This window comes from Pleurodeles waltl, chromosome 1_2, assembly GCF_031143425.1.
Source record: "Pleurodeles waltl isolate 20211129_DDA chromosome 1_2, aPleWal1.hap1.20221129, whole genome shotgun sequence".
Taxonomy (NCBI): domain Eukaryota; kingdom Metazoa; phylum Chordata; class Amphibia; order Caudata; family Salamandridae; genus Pleurodeles; species Pleurodeles waltl.
In genome coordinates, this window is record NC_090437.1 from 76,350,096 (window position 1) to 76,363,013 (window position 12,918).

The 12,918-nt window shown below is 46.5% G+C and overlaps 1 protein-coding gene across 4 annotated transcripts in view; it reads left to right on the forward strand.

Annotated features, from left to right (window-relative positions):
- TDRD7 (tudor domain containing 7) overlaps nt 1-12,918 on the forward strand; it is a 779,147-nt gene that overhangs the window by 637,555 nt on the left and 128,674 nt on the right. For all 4 annotated transcript variants that reach the window (XM_069236519.1, XM_069236523.1, XM_069236528.1 and 1 more), the window contains one exon: nt 4,765-5,267. In XM_069236519.1, the coding sequence (XP_069092620.1) occupies nt 4,765-5,267 (503 nt within the window). The remainder of the gene's footprint in view (nt 1-4,764; nt 5,268-12,918) is intronic.

Genomic DNA, 12,918 nt, shown 5'->3' on the forward strand with positions numbered 1-12,918 from the left:
CTAGGGTCCGTTTGGTACTTTCAAATGTTTGTAATATGAGTCTCTAACTGACACGCTTTAGGGGACCTCTGCCAAACCCTGCACAGGCCCACATGTCATTCAGCAGATCGTCAGGTGTCACCTCTGTCCTCCAGGTGACCCTGAATTTCTCACTCAACACCTTACAACCAAGAGCCTTGTGGTACAGGCTTTGACTGATAAGATAAATCCAAACTAGTTTCCCAGTACTCCTCCTGTCTGGGAATCTAAGAGGATAGAACATTTTGGTAAAAAGATATTTTCCTAGACAAACCTGGCCATTTGCCCTGTTAATGCTAGCTGCCTCCTAGCCTTGTGGGTTTCAAAAGCCCAGGTATTTCCCATGGTCTCAGAAGAAGCCCATGTTATCATTTCTCAGTCCATTCATGGCGTTTGTGATGCCACTAATTTCACAATTTTCTATGGGATCGATACCACTTTTCTTCTGGGAAGAGTTGTCGGCACTATGGTGGCCCTTCACAGGCATGCCTTGATGCGGTCCATCAGGTATTCAGGAGACATCCAGGCTAGCCTTTTGGACACGCCATTTGTTAAATCCTGTATGTTTTTAGGTCAAAGCAGACTTTGCTCTAAAGCACTTCAAAGATAGTAGGACCACAGGGCACTCTGGGCCTCTCTGCTCCTCAGCTGCTTCAATAATTATGTTCCTTTCCATGGCTATGGTGGGGTCTTATAACACTGCCAACAGGCTCAAGTGGTGCTACAGTCACCTGAGCCCTCTCGTTACTGCAGTTGGAAGTCTCTATCAGAAGAGCAGGTTACTTACCTTCAATAACTCTTTATAGTAGAGACTTTATATTACCACAGATTCCTCCCTAACCCTTCTGCCTCTCCATTCTGAGCCAGGCTCTGTAGCCAGGCTCTGTAACCTAATAAGGTTCCATCTTAGAGATCTGCACACTGGTCGTGATTTATTTGATTTGGCTCCATGTCTATGTGCGTGGGCGAGTCAGAGAGCAACTAAGGTGAGTGATCATGGGTGAAGTCTGTATAGGTCGGTGAACGTCCAGTCCAGTGCAGAATAATGTTGTCTCCTCCTGTCAGCAGACATGGGGGTACTGATGAAAATCTTTGGATTCAGTCTAACGCCTGGGGAATATTCAAAAGGTGAGAAATACGTGGTTGAAGATTCTTTACCAGAAAGATAGATATTGACGGTAAATAATTTGTTAATCAGATTACCTGGCAAAATTAGAAACCTTTCTGGGAGCTGGTCCCTGAAGGTTTGGATGCTTCCAAGCAGATTCAGAAGTGAAGCTTAAATTGCACCGGTTGCCATGATTTACTTGTGGACGTCTTTTTAGATGTATTGCTTTGCATTGTTGGGGCTGTCTGAGCAACCCTCTTGGGCATTCCATTTTATGGTTAGAAGTTGTTCTGAAGCACTTAAACAGCAGAGCCACTATATCCTCACTGGGCCAGGTGTCTCGGGTGAAGTGATATCATCAGTATTACAGAAACATTTTAGGCTACTTGAAGGGAGCAACAGTCCCCGCAGTGCCAGTCTTCACTCATTTCTCCACCAATTGCTAAACAATAAGGACAGATCACTTGGTCATTCAGCTTATTCGCAAGAAATATGACCTACCCTTCTTGTCCTCTCCTTCCGGACTGCCCTTCTTCCACCAGAAGTTAATCTCTGCCAACTTTGGAGGCAGAAATTGTTGCCCGGCTGAACAAAGGGGCACAGAAATGTACTCCCTGTCTTCCTAATCCCCAAGAAGGACAGAGACGTAAGGCCCCTCATTGACCCTCACCTGTTGAATCTTTTCATTCAGTAGGCCAAGTTCAAAATCCTGTCCTTAAACTAGGGTCTGCTGCCTCACAATGTGGAAGATGGGCAGTTGTCCCTTGATTTCTTGCATGTCTATTTTCATCTATCTGATAGAGACTTCTAGCCACAGATTCCTTTCCTTGGACTTATTCTTAGATGTCAGACTGGAGCTGAATTTATTTTTTGTGAGCAGTACTACTGCCGGCCAGTAGGTAGTGTAGTTCGGCTCTACGTGGCATCTGCACTGGAAGTGACATGCACAGTGCATACATAGGTGCCACCCGTGCACGCTGACGTCATTTCTTTTCTTTCAGCACCAGTCAGTGCAGATCCAGAGAAGCGCTACCCCCAGTCACTTTTTGTCGGACCTTTTATCGCCATGTTTTTTGAGACATTGTCTCCTAGTGTGACAGGGATGTCCACAAAGACGACTGGTATTAAGCCCTGTGGTGCCCGTCACCGACAAACGTCGGTGATAGGTCCACACATTGTCTGCCTCTTATGTACTGAGCAAGACTACAACGTCATGACAGGCATTGATAGTCGTTCCATGCACCCCAAGGCCTTGAGAGCGGTCCCTCAAGCTCCTTTTCATGCGACTTCCGATGGTCTTGATCCTGGTTGAGAGGAAAGTACCCGGTATCGGTTGCGGGGCCATTGATCTTCTTCACAGTTGAAATCTTCCAAGCATTCAGGTAAGTCCCAAAAAAAAGAAAAAGAACTAGAAGCACCTCCCTGAGTTTCCTGGGGTGACCCCTGCTCAACTCCATGAGTTTCATGAGCCCATTCACCTCATAATTAAGTGGCCTGTCTTTGCTGGTGCACCCTCGTTCCCCGTGGTTTTGGGAGGGGCCCCTACTGGTTTTCCACCTACGGGTTTCCCCCCTGGGCCAGTCGGCCCCTCGAATTAATGTATCCAAACCAATGGCGATTGAACCACCTGGTGCCAGCCCCACTGCCGACACCCACGGCGCACTCCAAAAGCGACATCCTGCATTCTTTTTCTCGACTGCAACAAGGAGCTGATGGGTGTTGTTCAACTTTTGCGCCAACTGGAGCTATTCCATCCAGGCTGGAGCCTGAGACCTATTATTAGGGGCTAGGACTTGCAGGAGATTGGGAGAGGCCACTGGACCCCTAGGCCCCAGTGGGGACAACAGATCTTGTGTATGCAGTGGTCTGGACACCTCCCCAGATACTGGCTTAGCCTTACCTTCTACCGTGGCTACCGAGAAGGGAGCCTCATTTGCTATGGTGGTGAGAAGGGTGGCCGAGATCCTGGACCTTCAGCTGCCCTCCATGGGTACTCATCGTGGCTCTGTGCTTCTGGTGTGGAAAGTGGCATAAAGAAACTAAGGTGTGGTGCCTATAAAGGCACCATGCACGTTGTTTCCATCTCAGACGATTCCACCTGCCAGCGCAGAGGGATACTGCTCAGGAAAAAACATTCCAGATCCAGTTTGATGCCTAGGAATAATTTTGAGGTAAGGAATCTGTAGCTAGATAATCTCTACAAGATAAGACGTTACTGAAGGTAGGTAAATTGTTCACCAATCCTACAATCGCCAATAGAGCACCTACATGCTCTGTTTAAGGTCTCAGCACTGTCAGGTCTCCCTTGTCGACTCTTTTTTAGAGGCTGTTGCTTAAGTGGTGACCTATTTCAGAAACCATATATGTTCTGTGACATATCTAGTGTGTATGCTATTTTCCATTCGTTGTGCTTTGTAAGTTAGTTTGCACACTCAAATGACATTGGTTATCTTTAAAATATCTGTTCTTCAGTAAAAACCTTGAACAGGAGGCTGTAGAGCAGTTTAAATCGAGCATGCTGATATATCTTCCCTTCAAATATTGTCCTGGTGACGAACATTGTCTGTCTGTTGTGGGTAAAAAACACATGTAATAGAAATTCAACAACACACTTCGGAATGAGGTACTTTCTGTTTCTGAATACCAGCCACTGTTTCACAAACCTGTTATGTTTTCAAATGATTGCATGTTTTTTTTTACATTAATATCTGGATTAAACCTTTGCAAAAGATAGCCCCAAAATCACTACCAAAATGACTGAATTTACTTTATTCAGTTTTCAGCTTTCTTCATAAAATAGAGTGATTGGGTTATTGATGACCATGTGCTATTGTGGAATTCTTGAGTCTAGTCCTTTGCACAGCAAAATACACCTCTTACTTTCCTTACCCTCAGGAAAATAGCCAAATCCTCTTTCCATATTCTCAACGTTTTCCAGATACAGAGAGTTTGTTCTGAATAACCACATTATGGAGGTTATCACAAACCAAAACTCTCTTTGTTACGAGAGAGAGAGAAAAAGAAAAAAAAAAAAAAAAAAGTTAGGTTGATTTAGCCCAGGACCTTCACCCAGTGCTGGGACCGAAGGTCTGAGATAAGCACATACAAGGTTCCTACTTTATGACTGCTTGAATAATAACTATAAGCTATCCCATACTAGATAACAGCAGTGTTGAAAGTCTCCACTTGAGTTGTAGAGAAACAGCCTATTGGTTCACATTTGTGACCTCTGCTGGACACCCTGCATTCTTTGAGTACAACATAATTGGAAAATTTGAACACATTTTCCCAGAGAGGACGTGCTCTTAGGGAATATTGTCATTTTTGAACAGTTGCTGCATTTTGCCATGGTTTTTGCCTGATGGTCCTCTCATCACTTCATTGACCTCTCTGGGTGAATTTTTCATTTATCTAAAGATTAAAGATGTGGCAAGTAGTGAAAGAAGAAATCAGTTTATCAGTGCCTTCTGTAAATATCTATGGACACGAGAGATTAGAATAAGGCTTATTTTCTTTTTAACCAAAAAGTTGTCACGTTATAGGTTGACTGCAAAATTATTTCTGTGAAACATAGGAAATGCTTTTTGTAGTGCATTCTATTTTTCCAGTTAAGCTTGTTTTATTTTCTCTCTGAAAAGGTTGTGAAAGTTGATGCTGTGGGAGGAATAGCACATGTATATTTGTTCACACCAAAGGACCTACTTCACCCCAATTGCAGCATTAACCACCGGATTACAAAGGCAAATTTGTGGAAGCACCAGACTGATGTGTTCTTGAGTGTTCATCAGACTGGGCCTGGACTCATTAAAGCTAAGGGTGATGCCAGTCATGGACCAGCATTGGCAAATATAGAACCTCGGCAAGAGCTCACAAATCTTAAAAAGCAGCCAGTCTTAGATAACAGCTTTGTTCTGAATGCTTTGGATCTGCCACCACTGTTACCCCTGCCCAAGCCTGGAGAGCAGATGGATGTGTATGTTCCTGTGGCCTGCCATCCTAATCATTTTGTTATCCAACCTTGGCAAGAGATGCATAAACTTGAAGTTCTCACGGAAGACATGATTCTTCATTACAGCACGGCTGAAGAGCGCCCTATCCCTCTGGAAAAAAACAGACCATATGCTGCAAAAGTGGAAAATAAGTAAGAGCTTACAATATTTTCTTTTAAGTGTAAATATTTGAATAACGGAAGAGAAGACTGCTAGACTTTTGCTTTTTCTTTTTATGTCTCAGCTACATTTTAGTTGTCTATTGTCAAGGCTTATTTTTTTTCTTTAATTCACACCTATAGTTTGAATGGGCTTAATGTCAATCCCTTGCTCATGTTTGGATTTGTTTGCCTTTCTCAATTGTCTGCTCTTACTGCTTTGACATACCATTCCCATGTTACTTTTTATTTATTTGTTTATATATATAAGGGCCTGGGCACCCCAAAGTGCTTCCCGGCCACTCTTCTCCTGCTTTGAGTTTTGCATACACTCATTTTTCACTTTTTGAGTGTGAGAAAACAGGGTTGATTGCAGAGGCCCCCTAACTTTTTGCCCCCATTTTTCACTTTTTGCTGGTGTTTTCCTGGCTCTGATGGTGCCCTGGGTACTGCTAACCAGTCCCAGGGCCTGTGCTCTGTGTAAAAGCTGCAAAATATGCAAATTAGGCTAATTATAATTGGCTAAGTTAACCTACCTACAAGTCCCTAGTATATGGTAGGGCATGAAGTTTTAGGGACCACAGCATAGGTAGTGCACCCATAGGCGCACTGCTGAGGTGCCCAGTGTCATTTTAAAGGCAGGCCTGCCTTGCTGGCTGATTTTAAATTAAAGTTCTATGCAAATTCGACTTTGGAATTAAAAGTAGTTCTAAAGTCTTAAACTACCTTATTTTTACATATGTCACCCCTAAGGCATGCCCTATGTGCTCCTAGGGCTAGGTGCCATGTAACTATAAGCAGGGACCTTATAAAAATAGTTTTATAAGCCCTGGTGAGGTAAAAACAGCCAAATTCGTTTTCCCTCATTGTAGTAAATGGCCTTCATAGGCTAGAATTGGGAGACTTTATTTTAAATTTTAAAGTCCCCTTAAATGATGGATACCAAGAGTTTGGTATCAAATTAATTGTTACAATAAATCCCACAACTTCCAGTTGTTGGATTTAATATAACTTGTTCAGGTAAAGAGTTTTAAGCTTTACCTGAAAAGTTGCCAGTTTCAGCCCTGCATTGTTTTTGCTGCTGTGCTCTGATTGGCCAGGCTGCCTTGATGAGGTGTGAAGTGGCCTGGCTTCACACAAAGGAATGTGACTGTGGGAGGGAATCTCCCCTCAGCAGATGGTGAGGCGGGAAGGGGGAGGGCTGCCAAACTGGTCTTCAAAGGCAGAGAAGGACATTTGGAGCAACCAGCAACACCCCCACATCCTGCAACCCCAGACAACTAGGTGCCCCCTTGATTAGATTAGGAGAGGGCAGGAGAGGGGTGTGTTTGATTTTTAGCCACACCAGTGGGTGGGCTCAGCCACATGTAACCTCCAAAAATCAGATTCAGCCATGATGGATTTTTGAAGAATGTTGCCTCCTGGAATTGTTTTTTGCCACACTTCCAGGAAGTGGTCATCACAGGGGGAAGGACCCTGCACCTGATTGGAGAATCAGGACCCCCCTGTTTTTCACCCAGGAGCAAGGATAAAACTGGCAGACCTGCACCCAAACCTCATATCCCCATCAGATTCCAACAAGGAAGAACCAAAGGAGAAGAAGGACTGCCCTGCTGGACCCCTGGCCTGCACCTGAAACCTGCACTCAGAAGGACTGCACCAGCTGCACACTTGGGCTTCACCACAAGAAGGACTTTGCCTGGCTTCAACTGGTTCAAGGAGGGACTCCCTGTTTGCTACAGGTGAAAAATTGCTATCCAGAGTCATCTGCACCAACTCCTGAAGAAATCAACCAGCTGGCCACTGTCTAGTGGCCAAAAAGGAGTTTGCACCAGGTGCATTCTGGGAGTTGTAGTCCGCACCCCCCAAGGACCATCTCAGAACTTCTGGACCCTTGGGGTGAGCTGTGGACCTCAAAAGAACCTTAAAAGGACATCTGGGAGAAGCCCCAGAAGTTTGGAGAACTTTTGTAAAAAAGCTCCATAGAGGGACCGACCCGCCGCAGCAACTCTAGCCGGCTTGCCTCAATAGCGACCCGGACTGCTTTGCTGGTTCGTCCCGGTAAAGAAAATCTCCGAAAAAGAGACTAAGTCCGAAGGTAAAAAGTTGACCAGGACCTCCCAGCCAGCGTATCCGAGGAGGGCTCCAGGACGTCGGATCAAGATCCAGGTTTACCCCGGTCGAAGGATTTTCACCTCGAAAAAAGAACTAAGTCCGAAGGTAAAAATCTCCACCGAGGTTTCCCGCATCGCTTATCCGGAGAAGGGCTCCAGGAAGTCGGATTGGACTGGCAGGTTCGTCCCGCTGAAGAAAATCTTCGAAAAAGAGACTAAGTGGGAAGGTAAATTTTTAACCGCGGCCTGTAGCCGAGCAGGGCTCCATCGCGGTCGGCTTTAAACTTTGACTTTGCCCTGGTCAAGGTGCAACCAGATGACCCGATTGACGCTTTTTTGTTTCTAGGCGCTAAAAAATACTAATTCTTTAAAAATTCATATCTCCAGTTCTCCTTATCCGATTCTATTCGTTTTTGTGTCATTTTAAAGATAAAAATTTTAATCTATTTTTATAAATTGGTTTTGGATTTTTAAACTGTTTCCTGTGTTTTATTTAATTACTGTTTTGTGATATTTGAATGCTTTACACTCTGTCTCCTAAGTTAAGCCTTGACGTTCGTTGCCAAGCTACCAAGGGTTAAGCTGGGTTTAATTTACTGAGACCTAACTGGACCTTAGTGGAGGTTAGTGGCCTATTGCTAAGTGTACGTACCTACCTGCCCTTACCAATAACCCATTTTCCAACATTGAGCATCTTTATTTACAGATTTACTCTTCTAATATGGCTGTACACCATGTCAGAATGGTAAATAAAAAAAATGATGGCCATCATGAATGTGCACGCTATGACACATGCATGCACGTCTGCCGCCATCTTCAATAGAAAAATGATTTTAAGATTGTCAGCAATACTTGTGTGTTCATCTTCACACATGTTTGCATGGCAATGCCAGAAAGCACTGACAACTAAAGTATCTCAGCCTTTTGAAGCGGGGACCTGTAGGTTTTGTCAATGCTTATTTAATTCTGGTTTGATAAACATATCATCATATACACATCCAAATTTTTATATTAATCTTGAACCTTTGAAGGTAGGTGTTTAATGCATCTATTGTCTAAGTGTTATCGCAGGATTTAAAGATAGATAAGTGTTCTAGACCAGAAGCAGTTTTTTAAATATTTTTTTTTATTGGTTTTCAAAGCAACAAACAAACTCAACGAGCAAGCACGTTTTAGACAGAATGTTGCATAGCATTCCATAGCTTCTTATGGCCATGACCCATACCACACACATAATAGTACAACTCATGCCCCTACATGGGAGCGCCTGCGCCCTCCAAACCATAAAGGGCCACCATTTGCTCCAAACTTTGTAATATTTGCAGGAACACCTTTGTACGGTATAGATAGTATCTTCCAGTTTTGAGCACCTGTCCATACCACATCTTCAGACCTCTGTGGGAGGGACACTGACAGAGGTCCTGTTGGCGATGCAGTTTCCCCTCCGCTTCCTTCATACACCCCGCATAGCAGTGCCCATGGGGTGTCGGCCTTTGGATGAAGGATTTTGCCTTTATCCGAGAGTTCACCAGTCACTCACCTTCTTTTACCCCTCTGATAGGCCTCTTGAGCTACGTTAAAGATGTACCCGATCTATGTTGTTACCTCAGTGCCATGCTCCTCTTGCTGCTTAAACGCAGGGTGCCATGCATTGGGGCAGGTAACTCACCCTGTCCTCCAAGGCATGGTTCAATGAGATATTATACTGTCAAGAACAACTATCAAACTTTTGGGAGCTCATGCCACTGCGCCCCTATCCTAGAGACATATGAGAGCCTTTAGACACTTATCTTCGAAGCAGAGACTCTAACTCACCTACATTGATTACTGTCAGGGATGATGCGCAATCTGCTGGAGACGAGTGCGTTTAGATTGCCTCATTATGTTTGTTGTTTCATACTGTGCCTTTACATATCTAACAGTGCCTGTTCTCCAAGGTTCCTTTTTGCAGTTTATATGCATGCCTCACAATGGATCTTTGCAATTTTTCCCTTTGTATCCTTCTAATCCAGGTGTAGTCAGTTTAAGCCGATGGTGAATCTAGCACTCCTGCCAACTGTTATCAGTGGTTTATGGTCTGTGTCTACTTGATCAAACTTATGTACCCTTGGCAGCTCCCTGAATGTCCCTCTTTGTCTCCTCTCCCCCCTTTCTCTTTTCCCTCACTCCCCCCCCCCTTTCAGTCTGTTGTTGGTACTTTTTTTCAGCAAATGCCTATAAAAACCTCTCCCTCACATCCCTAAGATCACATTCCTGTCCTTATAGTTGAGGATTCTGGTGATCATAGATTGGGGGGTGCCCCTGGCCTGGGAGCTGTTGCACCAGTGATCTGTGAGCCCTCTCAATGATAAAGCAGGGGGACAGCGGAGCCTCGACAAACCAGGATCGGGTACATTGCTTTAAGAAAGTCTCCAGAGAGGTACCCTCCGCCCCTTCAGAGAATCCAACAAAATGGAGATTGCTGTGCCTGGCTCTGTACTATATATCTTCTGTCAATTCCTGAAGATTATTAGGTGACTGTGAGAGGCGGGATACCTCCACAAAGATTCCCTGCATCTTGTCCTCCAATTCAAAAATCCAGCCCTCTGCCTCCATCACCTGGTCGATTGTCTGACAGAGATCCTGCCACAACATGAACACGTCTGCCCCCATCTTTCCAATCTTGACCTCCAGTGCTGACTTGAATGACCTGTAGTATGACTGTGGTATTATCTTTGCCTTTGGGAAAAGACAACTGGATTCTCTCCCTGGTCCTCCTCGAGCTCTCCTTATCTGACTGGTGTATTTTTCATGTTTGCCTGATCGTGGTCCTCCTGTTGCAACCCATGGTTTCTGGCTGGCACGCACAAGTCTCTTGTTTGCGGTTCTCCTCTGGCAAACCCTTCACACCCCTAGCCGCAGGAGAATGGGGGTCTGACCCGCATGCCCTAGTTAGCAAGCTCAGAGGACAGCGCCAGGGATCAGACCCCAGGGAGGGGCAGGCCCAATCTCTTCACAGGGGCCTCACCCAGATCCACCTCCTCCACCCCAGCGACCCGTTTGGTGTGAGGGGGAAGAAAGCTGTAAAAGAGGTGGGGGAGACTGCTCACCGACCCGTCAGCAGTCACTTACCGGCGTCTCACAGGCCCTTAGGGCTGATGCTAGGACTCCGTTCTAGCCACCCTCAGGACTATGGCCCCACCACTCAACTCAGTATGTGCACACCATGTGCGCTCAACAAGTATACAATGGGGCCCCACTTCTCGGGCCTCTGGAGTCTGATGCTCCGATTCTGCCTCCATCGTCTGGGGCCCTGGCTCTGCTCCCTCAGCCTCCCATAAGGGCTGCACGGCAGGGCGTCACCGTTGGATGCAGTCCTCACAGCCTAAGGGGCTCCCTGCAGGGGTAGGGAGGGCTATTCCCTAGTTCAGCCTCACAGGGACAGTCAGGCTGTGATCTCATCCTCAAGAAAGCATCTTGATGGGCTGTGGCCTGCACAGGCAACTACACCTGAGCCACCGTAAAGAGGATTATTTTAGGGGGGAATACTCCCCATGATGCAGGGCCTTCTAAACACTCAGCCCCCTTCAGGATTGTCTCCCTAGGTATGCCACACACAGGAGAGCTGCGCCTTCGTAAGGCCAGGCAGGAGTTCACAGGAAAGCATCCGCCAACTTGGCATTCCAGGTCAGGCCAGAAGCAGTTGAGCTTAGCAAGCTCAAAAGCCTCCAATAGTGTGACAGTTTCCAGTGGGTAGCAAATAACTTGGGTAGGCCGAGGTTATTACATACTTTAATATAACCTAGTTATGCAATCTTCTAAGAGGCATCCAACTTCAAATGGTATCAGAAAATCTCCTAGCTCAGTCTTGGTGCATGATTCCTCCAGACAGAGATCTGTAAAAAGTGAGGTCAGTTTAAGTTTTTTCAAATAGCTTAGGCCCATTTATCATGACAGCTAGAGCGAGAGGTTGCCTAAAAGAGATCTGCAAAAATCAATTTTCTTCAACTTGCAGGCTGGTGACATCAGCAGTGCCCCAAGCACTAGTACCATAAAAACACCAGACATGAATTTGGTAATCAATACTGACATTACAATCATCTGCAGATCACTAAAAGTGGTTCCTGTGTTATTACTTGGATCATTTGGTATGTAGGTGCCACAAAGTCTTGACTGTTTTAAACTGTTTGCAGCTTTGGATGGAATTACATTATTATAAATATTAACAAGCAGAAAGTTCCATCCTTTTATAAATGCTATTCTCAAACATATATATCTGATAGAGACATCTAGCTGCAGCATAATTACCTTAGAATTCCCTGGCGTCAGCTTCGAATCCGGAGTTTTTTGTGAGCAGTACCCTGTGCGCACGCTGTCGGACGGCGCTGTTCGGATCCGCATGCGTCGACCAGCTCCGCGTGTGTCGTCAGCGTCGTTGGAGTCGTCCATGACATCATGGTTGTCTATATAGACGCCGTCTCGGCGTGTGTACGTCAGTTCTTTTCCTTCCGCGCCGGTTAAGCGCAGTTTCGGAAAGAGCTACCCTGCTTCGACGGTTTGTCAACGCTTTTTTGACTGTTTGGAGTCATGTCTTCGAGATGGACAGGATTCAAGCCGTGTGGTGCGTGTCATCGCACCATGTCAGTGACGGATCCGCACCGAGTTTGTCTTTGGTGCTTGGACAAGGACCACGATTCCACCTCGTGCTCCGATTGTCGGGCCATGGCGCCGAAGGCCTTGAGGGAGAGATCCCTTAAGCTTCTTGCGGCCCAACATTCGTCTTCTGTCGGCGTGACTCCGCGGAGGTCACAGTCTCGCAGTAGGAGGAGGTCGCGGCACCGCTCCCGGAGCCCCAAGTCCTCTTCCTCGCATTCGAGGTCATCGGAAGGTCAGAGGCACAAGAAGAAGAAAAAGTCCAAGCGGACTTCGTCTTCGCCACGCCCGTCGACCGACAAGGCGTCTAGGGAACGTCGACGTTCCGAGCGCGGTTCTGCAGAGCACTCGCCAGGGTCGACTCTGCGTCTTTCCCCCCTTTCCGGGGACCGGATCAACCCCCGCTGATATTAAAGAATTTTACGAGGCCATGCGTCTCGTCTTTGAGCGGGCTGTACCCTCGGGTGGGTCTTTGGGCCCCGCGGCATCAGAAGGGGCCCCTTCGGATTTGACGCCCGCGGCTTCGGCCTCGGCGCCGTTGGGGACCTCAGAATCCGATAACAGATCAGGACAGGCGCCGGTATCACACAGTCGACCTTCTTCGGCGCCGGGTCCGACGTCGACGATTCCGCCACCGGCGCCCACCGGTGGCAGCCCCATCCTTATTCTGGATGAGCCGGAGCGACGTCGTACGATGTCGACTCCGACTTCGACGGAGCCGATTCGGCCCAGATCATTGTCTGAGCATTATTTGGAACAGCCAGACGCAGGAGAGGAATGGGAGGGGTCTGAGGACCCTTTAGAATCAGGATTGCAGCAGGACCGGTATGTGGATCTAGGGGAGGCCAGTGGACTGGACACATCTCCAGATACTGGTATGCTCTCTCCTCCTAATGTGG